Source organism: Cynocephalus volans, chromosome 5 (genome assembly GCF_027409185.1).
Source record: "Cynocephalus volans isolate mCynVol1 chromosome 5, mCynVol1.pri, whole genome shotgun sequence".
Classification (NCBI taxonomy): domain Eukaryota; kingdom Metazoa; phylum Chordata; class Mammalia; order Dermoptera; family Cynocephalidae; genus Cynocephalus; species Cynocephalus volans.
Genome location: NC_084464.1, coordinates 99,731,778 through 99,744,668, shown reverse-complemented (window position 1 = coordinate 99,744,668; position 12,891 = coordinate 99,731,778). Strand labels below are relative to the sequence as shown.

At 31.6% G+C, this 12,891-nt stretch overlaps 1 protein-coding gene across 1 annotated transcript in view; it reads right to left on the bottom strand.

Moving 5' to 3' along the window:
* Positions 1 to 1,853: 1,853 nt before the first annotated feature.
* UFL1 (UFM1 specific ligase 1) overlaps positions 1,854 to 12,891 on the bottom strand; it is a 28,184-nt gene continuing 17,146 nt past the window's right edge. The window contains exons 11-19 of the mRNA XM_063097017.1: positions 11,607 to 11,730; positions 9,204 to 9,326; positions 6,039 to 6,156; positions 4,777 to 4,943; positions 4,570 to 4,700; positions 4,256 to 4,336; positions 3,845 to 3,930; positions 2,959 to 3,139; positions 1,854 to 2,301 (exon numbers count right to left, since the gene is read on the bottom strand). Of these exons, the coding sequence (XP_062953087.1) occupies positions 2,080 to 2,301; positions 2,959 to 3,139; positions 3,845 to 3,930; positions 4,256 to 4,336; positions 4,570 to 4,700; positions 4,777 to 4,943; positions 6,039 to 6,156; positions 9,204 to 9,326; positions 11,607 to 11,730 (1,233 nt within the window). The 3' untranslated portion in view covers positions 1,854 to 2,079. The remainder of the gene's footprint in view (positions 2,302 to 2,958; positions 3,140 to 3,844; positions 3,931 to 4,255; positions 4,337 to 4,569; positions 4,701 to 4,776; positions 4,944 to 6,038; positions 6,157 to 9,203; positions 9,327 to 11,606; positions 11,731 to 12,891) is intronic.

Here is a 12,891-nt window from a genome sequence, read left to right as displayed (position 1 = left end):
CAGTTAGATTGGCTATTACCAGAAAGACAGCTAACGAATGTTGGTGAGGATGCAGAGAAAGCAAAGCCATTCCTGCACTGTTGGTTTGACTGTAAATTAATACAGCCATGACAGAAAATAGCATGGAGGTTTCTAAACAACTACAGATAGAACTACCATATAACCCAGATATCCCACTGCTGGGTACATACCCAAAGGAATGGAAAACATCATGTAGAAGGGAAACTTGCGCTCCCATGTTTATTTCAACTCCATTTACAATAGCCAACATATGGAACCAATGTAAATGTTCATCATTGGATGACTGGATAAGGACAATGGGGATATATACACAATGGACTACTACTCAGCCATAAAAAAATAAAATTCAGCCATTTGCAACAGAACAGGTGAGCTTGGAGAAAATGTGAAACAAGCCAGACACAGATATATCACATGTCCTCACTTATAAGTGGGAGCTAAAAAATAAATAAATAAAAGAGAGAAAGGAAGGAAGGGAGGGAGGGAACAAAGGAGAGAAGGAAGGAAGGACAATTATAACAATGTGTTGAACTTTCATAAGGAGAGAACAGAACTGTGGTTACAAGAGGTGGGAAAGGGGGAGAGAAGGGACTGGTGAGAAATTGGTTAATGGACACAAAGAATGATTATGTTTTGTAATGATAAGCATGCTAATTATCCTTATTTGATAATTACACATTGTACACAGGTACTGATATTCTACTCTGTACACCACAAATACATATAATCAATTATGTTTCAATAAAAAACTTATATTATTAACTATAATTATTTTCACTCATGATTAATACTTTGTCTAGAACAGAGTAGAGGTAGCCTGATCTTTGTATTCAAACATTTTAAAATATAAAGTTTTAAATGCCATATAACAATTCATATAAAATGGTATTTTTTAATAATTGGGATTTAACTTACTATATTCAAAATAACTAAATTCCTTTTTGATAAGTTGTTGATTAAGATTTATTTGGTTGAAATAATTTCTCCAAGAAACTATTTTAGAAACTTTTAACTAATAATCTTTAGAAAACAAGAATACCTATTTTTTAATAAGGGTTTCTACTTTTAGAAAAAAAGACTCCAATTATTTAAATGCACTTAGATCCTCTACTCTACCACTAGAAAAAGCAGCCTATCTGTTTATCACACTGGTATTTACAAAGTATTAGGTGCTAGAACAACTACTGAAATAAAACATGAAATTCAGAAATGTAAACTGAGTCAAAGAAAAATCTCTATTAAATTTTTAGTTATTCCAATGTTAAATGTGATATATGTACTAGTAATACATTTCATGTTTCTCTCACTCTCATTAGCAGCTTGTTTTAGAACAGAGCACAGCACTGCATGGGCCTCTCTTATGGTTCTTTTGCACCTACAGGCATTCCTGAAGCCCCAACTACATAAATGTTCATTCTTCAAAAAATAAGAGCATGGGCTTAGTTAAAAAAAAAAAATTAAAAAAAATATATATATATACATATATATATTGCATATTTCTGTATTTTAGTTTTGAAGCATTCTCTATTAATTCTAAAATAAAATACAAGATTTTCATTTCTAACACCAAAAGTATTTTTTTAAAATATTTTTTAAAAAAATGATCACATTTTAAGTTGCTGCCTCAATGTGTGTAAATACAATGTCACGATATCTAACAGCACAAAAAATGAGTCCTTTCCTAAAGATGAAGATGTCAGAAAATATATTTTTTATTCATCATCTGGAATGAAAATAAACAAAATGTATAATTTTTAGAATTATGTGAAAATAATTTTTATGTGAAAAATTTCACATAGATATTACGTGAAAATTTTTACACAGATGTTATATGAAAATAATGTGAAAAAGAAAAGTTCCATGGAGAACCCATTTAAAAAAATTTACATCTTTGTAAGATTTTCATTTAATACAACACTATCATTTTAACTGAATTGTATGCATAGGAGGGAGTTATTGTGGGGAGTGGGGTGTTGTGAAGTGACTATTTTTTTGAAAACACTCATCTTTAACTTAGGGGCAAAACGCTTACTATATGACAAAAGTAAATTAAGATCATTACTCTTCTGTCATAGATGATTTCCTGGATTTGAGAACAAGGTCTTTAATGGATGAAGAAAGTTCTTGAAGCTCTTTACGAATAGTATTAGACAAGACATCTTCTTGTTCTTTGTCTACTTTACTATTCAAGGGATCATCTCCCTGCGCAGTCTTCTTACTTTGACTAACCAACTGTTTTACAACCAAACCTTGATACTTTACCAAAAGCGTATGCTGATCCTGTAAAAATGGAAAGAAGAAAAGTTAACAATTTAATTTTCTGTGAAACAGATAAAGTAGGATTAGTTTGACCAATACACATTGTAGGTCCTCATCTGTACAAAACACTGGCCATATAAGAAAGCCAAATCTAGCAAGGTCTCTCCCCTCAAAGAGTTTATAGTTTAAGGGAGATAAAACATAAATGCAGATCACTATACCATAAGTTGAATTTACTAGGTTCTATTACCAAAGATACAGCCAAAGTGACAGAAAAGTTTGAAGAAGCCAAATTACTTTTAGTGTGTGTGTGTGGCGGGGGAGGGGGGGTATGCAGAAGAAGTTGTGCAGGACAAGACTTTTGAGCTGGTCATTAAAGGATAAATTAAACCTAGAAAAGCTGAAATAGAAAATTTGACATTCTTATATCTTTTCTGAAAACTTAATTTTCAAATTCAGAATATTCTTTACCATGGATCTTACAGGATCCTAAAAGTTTCTTGAGCTATTCCACATTTTTAAAACCAATTCTCTAATTCACTGTTCACATTCTTGGAAGCAGGCAGATGATGTTAACATATTTTGTACCTGAGTATTAACAATGATTCACATCTCTCCACTCAAACTATTCAGAATTTAAAAGCTTGAAAAGTTTCAAGTGTACTGAAAAAGTAATACCTCTGGAATTTTACTATTAAGAAAAGCAATGATCTGTGGGACACATCTTCCAGGTGCATGGAGCATGGTGTGAGTTGAGAACTGAAACAATAGGACTGATGTGAGGTGCAGAATAAGAGCAGGGTCTTCCGTGACTTTTAACTGTTCAGCCAGTGCTTGGCGATGCTGGAACAGTATCTGCCTACACAAAAATAAAATCATATAAATGTATTATCATAATTTAACAAGTTCTCACCAATTCCAATTCATCCCTTCTGTATTCATTTTTGGCTTTTCTAATTTAATTATCTGATTCCATAAACATTTTAAGGCAACTTAAAAATATGGAATATATACACATATCCCTAAACAGCATGGGTAGAGTAATATGCTAGAAAATTAAAGAAAAAGCTATAGAGCAGGGATATTCAAAGTATGCTTTTTGTTTTGAGTTGCTGGGATCAAAGAGAACTGCACTGATTTAGATGAAGTTTTCTGTAAGGAAGGTCCCAAAGCTAGTAAAAAGTCCCCTGGTCTTGATTTACTATGGGATTAAGGAACTCTGCTACCTTATCAAGAGAGTCAGAGAGGAATATCAAGCTATAGTAAGACTCTGAATATGCCACTTAGATACAGTTCTCTGTGCAAGATTAAGAGAGTAAAATTCAAATTCCAAATACAAAATATCCCACATTTAAAAATATTAATAAAGGGGCCGGCCCCATGGCTCACTCGGGAGAGTGCAGCTCTGGTAGCGCTGAGGCTGCAGGGTTTGGATCCTATATAGGGATGGCGGGTGCGCTCACTGGCTGAGCGTGGTGCACACCACACCATGCCGAGGACTGCGATCCCCTTACCGGTCAGGGAAAAAAAAAAAGATTATTATTAAAGATTCATTCAATGTTACCTTTCCCTTTTTTTGTCTCCCCTTTTCACCATAATATCACAAGCTTCTGCTGCACAATCCAGACAAGAAAGAAAGTCTTCTACACTCTGAAAAGGTATTAAATATCATAATTTACTTTTATATAAAGGTGCCTAAAGAAATGTAGCCACTTAATATTGTTTTATACTTTTACACCCTTAATACAATTTTTTAAAGGCTCACTTTGTCTTTAAATTAGAAATTGCAATTTAGAACTAAAAAAGGTAAAATGCTCCTCAGTTTGGTCTCCCCCTTTACCTCCCAAAGAGGTATCTGAATGCAGAATACTAGTTTTAGATTGGGTTTAAAATTATTCTGATAAAAATCTACTCAAAGATCTTTATAACACAAATCTCTAGGCCTGATATTGGAATAAAATTAAACTTTACTTACCTTTTCATTCAGAGAGTTATGGAGTTTTGTGAGAGCTACTTTGGTATCTTCTGACAATTTACTTAAAATCTTTTTTCTTACCTGCAAGGGAAAAAAAATTCTTTCAGCATTGTGCTTTTGACATGCAGTACATATAAGATCAAGCAAAAAAATATATACATATATTTATTACTACAGCAGAAAAAAAAATCTTTTAGATTTTTTTCCTAAAAACTCTTTATTTTCCTTTTAAACTATTTCAAATGAAAGAAAATAAAATGTGCTCAGACTCAACACAAAATACATTAAAAGTGGCAAGCAAATCACTAACATACTTCACTTGTAATGGCTGCAGGATCATCTACTGCCATCATTAAATCCGAAGCTAAGAAGTTGAAAATGAGGTTAGTGATATCTGTACACACTGTCTTCAGCAAATGCTTGTTAAGAGCAGCCTGTGTATCATCTGGAAAATAAGGGTGCTTTATTAAAACTAATTTCATCTCCAAATAAAAATCAATGAAAAACAGTATTAAGTATACCTGCAAAAAACTTCATCCCTTTTTCAAATAATCTAATATTATTGTATAGGTTTGAAACCTCTTCTTGCAAGTCCTTAATGGTGCGTTTTCTGCCAGTTCCAGAAGCAGTAGAAGTTGAAGACATGAATACTGAACGTACCACCTCAAGATAAGTTTTATTAAGAGGCCTGTACACAAGATAAATATATTTTTTAAATGTACTGAATTTACGTTGAAAAAAAAATTTTGCTTCTATGGAAATAAAGCTGAAGAAAATATCTCTATTTTTTAAACAAATAAAATTAATTTGGAGAATACTGTCCACTAGGAATCTGTCTCTCAAACCCAGGAATTACAATTTATATGGATTATTTTTCTCAATTTTCAAGTATTCAAAGTTCTTGCACTAACGACAACAAGAACAACCACAATTCAAAAAAAAAAAAAAAAAAAGGTAACGGCAAATTATTAGTAGTAACTATTTCATTTTTTACACGTGAAAAATACGGATATATGATTTGTTTACATACAAAAATATTTATTTAAATTTAAAAAAAAATTCTTACTTCAAAAGCTATCGTAGTTGTAAAATCAAAGTTAGATGCACTGGGCTCCTGGATTGTACACAAGGGTACTTCAAAGAGTTCATGGAAAGATTTTTAGTATAACTTCATTCTATTTTCACTAACTTTTTGAAGTACCCTTGTATCTACAGAAATTTACATAGTGGGATTAACTTGAGGGATGGTCAGGTTAGATAGCAATGGTCATGTTATACACAATTTCCTTTATTTTTGTATAAAAATAAATTTAGCTTGGCTCCGTCAGAAGGTAGAAGTGTCTAAATTTATACTTCTTGAAGTCAGTTTGTTACTTTATTTTCTCCCTACAAGTAAACACTATTTACTTTCGGTCAAATCAAAACAAGATAATCTTTTCTTCCTTCTGAATGTTGTCTTTCAGGCTATGGAAGAGACCAGCCAGTGATTAGTGCTGGTTTTTTTTTCCCCTACTAAGACTTAAGACTGTATGATCAGTGAACAAGAATACTTCCTGGCGCTCATCTTTTATTTCCCATACTGCCTTTCCCAAAGCACTAAATAAATGTATGCTGAACTGCACTGCCTCTGTAGGCAAATAAAATCTGGAATTTCGTGGCTAGATTAAATTCTAAGCTTTGTACAGAAAATACCTAACATACATATTTTCTATGACCTGGTGAAATCTTCACTTAATGACCCACTGAATTTCTATCATAAAACAAAAAATTGTTTTATACTTGCTTTACTAAGTATTCAGCAAGTTCAGAAATAAACTCCTCAGGGGCATCTTTTACGTGTTTTCTTAAAAAATCTTCAATCTCATCCTGGAACATAAAAGTGATCTCTGGCTTCTTTTTCCCTATAATAGATACAATGGGGAAAAAAACAACAACAAAAAATAAACAAGCAACCAAAAAGCAAATAAGATTCCATTAACATGTTTAATAAAATGGTAATTCATTCACTGCCTACCATAGACTCTGATATTAATTTTTGTCAACAAAATTGTTAATGTCAAGTAACAATAACCAATGAAAAGAATTTTAAAATAGGATACATAGTGGAATTTCTTTTAAGTGATCATTTTCTGGCTTTCAAAATGACTGTTTTCTACAGGTCAATCAGAAAATAATAAAGATGATTTTTCCCCTCATCAAACTTACACGATGCAAATAGCTGGAAATCAAAACTATCGAGTAGAAAAAAAGTATTTTAGGATAGGATAATTTCTCTTTGTTGAACAATGAATACTGAGCAGAATTTCCTTCTTTATAAAAATAAATATTTATTAAAAATTAAATCATCCTTGTAATTTACATAAAATCCTCAGAAAGTCACTATAAAAATAATGTGAACCACAACAACTTGAGTAGAATTGTTTAAGCCAAAACTTGTCTTTTTGAAAAAGCAAAGATGAAAAAAAAATACCTCATAATTGTACACCCATAATTTATTTTTGTTCTCACAAAAGTAATTATATACTATGGAAAATTTGTATACAGCTACTATGATAGAAATAATCATTAACTGTGGAAATGTCGTGCCTACCCACTTACTTGGAAAAGCACAGGTTACAGATAAAGAAAGCTAACAATATTTTCATTAGAAATTTTAAAGGTATAAAAGTGATTATTTCCAGCTAAATTAGGTTATTTATTCTACATATGAAACCTTAGAAATAAAAATAAAATAGCTTAAAAATCAATTTTCACTATGAATGAAGATCTAAGGAGTTGAGATTATAGCTTTAGACAAATAGTATCCTTTTTTGAAATCTGCTGTCCATTCCAGATGTTCACACTAATCTATAATTTCTGTTTGCTTCCTGAATGCATTTTATGTTACTAAATTATTTTTCCTTCTAGTAATCTTTCATACTGAATTCATCCTATATTTTAGCTAAGAACCTAATTTCATCCTCCATTTCAGAGATTACATCACAACCCTCTTTCAAAAGCACTGAAATTACTTTTTTTAGGTAGAATGATTTTACTACTTTTATAACTCTTTTCAATAATCTATGCAAAAAAGAAATATCACATGCCTCACTTAACAATTATTTAAGATTACAGATATTAGAGAAGCATTTTTTTAAATGTCTCTTTACCCTCATTGCTAGTACATGTGGGAATAGGTAAATTCATTTATCAGTGAAAAGTTAAAACCAACATAGGATCATCTTAATACTACTTAAAATAAGGGTAGAGCTAGTAGTTTCTATGAAGATACTTTTCCTTTAATTAACATTGTTTTATGCACATCAAAATATTAGTTATTTTTACCTATCTTAGAATACTTTAAAGACAGCTCTTAAGCAAGTGTGAACAAATAGTAAGTAGCATATTAATAGCTGCAGCCATGTCACTTAATATCTGCATCTCTCAGCTATAGCCCATTGGGAACAAACTGTGGAAGAGGGGAAATATAAATCTCAAATTATCATTATTTGAAGTTTGGTTTTTTATTTTCTTTTTGCTGGGGATAGGGAAGAGGGCAGTATAATGGTTTCATTAAATTAACTTTTCTTAAAAAGGAAAATAAAAAATCATAATCTTATTTAGAAAAACAAAACAAGATGTCTTTTACAGACTTAACCTTACCAAGCACTAACAAGTCTAGGAAAAGAAAGATGCATATAATTAATTTTCCCCCTTAGATATAAGTAAACAACAGGTTAGGTGTTACTGTAAAAATTAAACATGCATAAAATTAGTATTTCCTACTTAAATTTGCAGAAGTTCAGTTTTCGAAAATATCATAATTCTTGTTTTGTACAGCAGTGGGAGACCATGAAAATGACCATGCAAGCTGAAACTGGTGCAAAGTGTTCTTAATAATCAATGGGAAAAATAACAATTGCTCTATGGCCTTTTAAAAAATCTTTGTGAAAACATTAGAAGTTCCATTAGTTATAAAGGTACAGGGAAATGAAAAATAAAACTTTGTATTTATAATTTAGCACACTGTACTTTAATACACTAGAAACGCAAAGAATGAAAGTGTTTTCTTTGTAAAAAATTTATCAAGGATAGTTTGAACTACTTGCCTTTTTCTTCTCATCATATAAGTTACGGTATGGAGCAAGCGTCTTTCCTATGCCTTATATGTGTCACATTCCCTTCTAACTCTAGGTTTGCTTTCAACATTCTGTCCTTTGCCCTTTCGATGTCTTGGAATATCTTCCAGAGTTCCTTTAAAGTGAAGTTTTTTGCTGACTTCACATCCTCTGAGATATTTTCGTCCTTTTTGTCACAACCACTTCCTTCACTATGTCAATAAGTGTGCCTTAACTAAGTTCCTCTGGCTGCATACCTAGAGTCTCTTGAGCAATGGCAGTGTCAACATTCCCACAGTCAGCCATTCCTTCTATAATGCCATTTATGCTTGATTTCAATTTTATTTCGTGTTATCACTTTTAATTTCTTTGCTGCACTTTCATCTTTGTTGGCCAATTCTCTCTTTTGATTATCCATTTTTGTAAAGTGTCACATTGGTTTATCACTGGGAGACATGGAGATAACACAACTCAGGCTTTGTTGTTGGTGTATGAAGAATAACTGATGCGTAGGGATCACTGACAAACTTTAAACTTTAAAATAAGTGATGTGATTGTCATAGATCATGATACGCATCTGTTATTCATGTACTGATTTGTGTACTGAAGAGCTGGCAGTGAAGTCTGTACTCAGTTAATATACCAGGGAAACTTGTTAACTGAAATTTGAACCATCTTGTTGGTAGACTGATGTCATTTAACTCAACTGTGATTAACTGAAATTTGTGGCCACTGAAACTATGCAAAATTGTGCAAGAACTTCCTGTATAAGCATATATACCTAAAATACATCTTAAGAAAATATCTTAAAAAACACACACATAAAGGAAAGATAAAATAAATCTACACACCAGTGTGAGATGACTGAGATTCATCATCACTATCATCATCTTTTCTTCCTTTCTTCTTAATTTTCTTAATTTTGTATTCTCTGGCATTGCCCCCACCTCCTCCTCTCACACTTCCGCTGCCCTCTGTTGGAAAATGACATTTGTTAGTTTTATCTAAGTAAATCACCATTTTTAGAAAACAATACCATATTATATTTAACTTTACAGAAGAAGAAAGATAAAAGGCAAAATAAAGCAACTTTTAGAGTCTTTCTAATCTTGGAATTTCCTTACTAAAATAAGTTTAGTAAATTCAACCAATAAAAATTAATAAATAATAAATATGAAATCTCTTGAATTTAAGCAATCTACTTAGATAGCTTGCCAATTTCACCTCTTTTCTGTAGGTCTGTCTGATGTTTTCTTAGCCAAACCCATCCCTTTACCTCCTCTTATACCTTCCCCAAAATAAATGTGTCCTCATTTGCTCATCTCTATTACCACAGCCTCACTGATAACCCCCTATTATAATACTTCATAAATTTAATTATACTTGGTTTTGCATTCTTCGTTGAAAGATTATTATCCATGTTCTGAGGAGAGGAGACACCCTGACCACTACCACTCAACCAGATCACAAACTTCAATAAACTTAGTTGGATATTAGCAGTTAAATGAGAGCAAGAAGTAAGTCTCATTAATGTTTGTGTTCTTGGGGCTACGGCAATGCTTAAAACATAACAGATACTCAATAAATGTTGATCAAGAATATTAAATTGGTTAAGTAGAAAAATAATGTTATAAATCACCTATTGGCTAAATAAAGATTAAAAGAAGTACAAATTATGAAACAAACTTAAACACTGTAAATAAAAGTAAAAAATGTTATTAAGGTATTTCCCTGCCATTAGATATTTACATTTAAAATATATATTCTACAAAGTAGAACACTTATAATGGGTTTTAAACACTGAAAAATATTGAAACTATATTTCTTCATAAAAGTTTTTTTCAATAAAATAAAGCAATTTATAAAAACTAAAGATATTTAAATTCTGAGTAGAATTCCCTTAGAGTTCATCATATCTAAAATTAAAACTTCTATTAATTTATCTTTCCCTTGCTATTATGATAGAAAAATACTATTTTCAAAAACACAAGTCTAAAGTGAATGTGCTTTTTACATTTGGTAATAAATTTCTCATGGGGAGGACATTGGTGCTTGACATTCCGTGCACTGTAATTAAACTATTACAATACTATAGCACTATCACTGAGAACAAAACACCAGATGACCCTTAACTTGTATAAAGAAATAAAATAGATTAGTTATACTAACATAAATGACCAATTGATTAAAGCAAATTTATAGTAATATATTCAAATAATATAAAATATGCATAGCAGTGAGTTACTATGATTAGAGTAATTTACTAGTTTTCCTAGAAAAATAGAAATTTCAAAATACCACTCAAATGTTTTACAGAAAAAGATTTTGGAAGAGTAAAGAAATTACCTCAAAGAAACAGGAGTGAACTCCCATAGTAAAAATTAAGTTTTTATAATACATGTTCAATGTGGCTGTATTTATTAATGAAAAATGTTGAATGAATACTGAATTCCATTAATCCTGTTAAAGCACTAATAACACTGTTTGTACTATAAAAAGTATGGGATATACATGTTACTTTACTTATCTAAAGTAAGTTACTAGTATACCAGTGCTACCTGGAATAATTTCCAGCAATTTTAAATTTAAAAAAGAAATTAAAAAAAGAACTCATCAGGAAATTCATTCATTTAACATATATTTATAGGGCACCTAAAGTGTGCTAAGTGGTGCTCTAGGTACCAGCAGTAAAACAATAAATGAGATAGGCAAAGTTCCCAAACAACGAAACACATCACAGTGATAAATTGATACAAAAAAACTGGCAAGATAATGAGATAGAGAGTGATTGTGGCTACTATTCCCAGGGGTTAGAGAGGCCTCTTTGAGCAAGTGACATTTAAAGTTGAGCACTGAATGAAAAGAAGAAACGAGTTACTTGAAGTTGGGGAGGGGGCATTCCAGTGGAAGTCCAAAGCTAATGCAAAGGGCTTGAGGTGAACATGAACTTGGCAAGTTTGGGAATCTAAAAAAAGGGTTACTGGGGTGGAACACAGAGGGTGAGGGGGAAAACAGGAGATGGGCATGATCATGAAATTAGTTTTCACAAAAGAAAACACAGAATACATCATTACCAGTATTTTCATTTTCATAATTAAAATTTAATTAATTAGAAAAAAATTTGGTGATCTTAGCAGTTAAAGTTAAAGATGAACCAGTCAGATAAAAGGCCCTTCAAAGGGCCAAATAACTGTAAAGTTCACTATAACAAAAAATTCATCTTTGAATATTCCTTTTTCATAACAATTTATTACCTGTTGCTTTCCTCCTTCGCTCATCTTTTTTATCCTTTTTACTTGTGTTAATGCTTTCTAGAATGGAGGAGACTTGTTTCAGATCTTCTTCAGTGATTAACTGCACAGGATTATTTTTCATTTCCTAAAATAAAATATGTGGGGTTTTTTGGTAGGAAAAATATATAGCACTTCAAAAAGTATAAAATAAAACTTGTTTATATACTCATGTATATCCTAGTTATTCTTGTTTGGTTTCATTGCTAAGAAGACTATAGAGCTCTAAGGTAGTTTCTCCTTGCCAAAAATTAGTCCCTTCCTTTGCTGTTCTTGGCTTTTTGTACCTATTATCAGCTAATTAGAAATCCTATCTGGTCACTGAACAACTGATCACACAGCACCAGATGCAATCCTTTTCTGCTGTTATAGGCTGGTTTTACCCCTGCTTAATAGGTGCCCCATGCCCTCCTTTTTGAGGCTCCCAAGTCCAAAAATACTTGAGATTACAAGAAAGGTAATAAAACCTCCATCCCTGGCCCTACCCAAATGACCATACATGAGCTGCATACTAAGTCATATAAACTTTTTTTCCTCTGGACTTATTCTTGATGATATCTGCTTTTTAAACATTTATGTTAACAGCAATGAATTATTTCCAAATTCAGAGACTATTTCTCATGGGAAAGAATCCTATAATTTCTAGTGACAAAAGTACATTTTTTCATGGTAAAAATGCTTTTATTTCCTTTTTGCTTTTCTAAAGAAAACTGGTTAGAATGCTGATAGTTCAAGTAGTAGAACCACCTTTTCTTGAACTTATTTTTGTGGTTAAAGGGAGGAGACCAAGGAAAGAAGAAAAGATCATATTAAGATTTTACTATAGTAAAAGATTGCAAATAAAAATAATAAGGTAGTCATTTAATAATTGGCAGTTAACATGTACCAGACATTTTATATACATCCCTTATTTATTTATATTTATCCTTTCCACAGTAGATACCACCATCCTTTGTTTGAAGATAAGGAAACTGGAAGCCTACTTGTCCAAAGTCATACAGAGAATAAACATGTTTAAACTCAGGTTTACTGATATCGAATATGTATACTTTTTGCTCTTCTCTGCTGTTTATCAAGCCAAATGCAGAAAATTATCTCATTTTTTAGACTGTTGAAAAAGCTTAAAAGGAGTATAGCTAAATAAAAATTATTTACATAAGCCTTCATGAATTTATTAACAGTTTAACAAGGATAAATGGGCTTGTTTTATCTACTTCAGAGCAGACTTTATAAGGAGATGGTGCTGCTA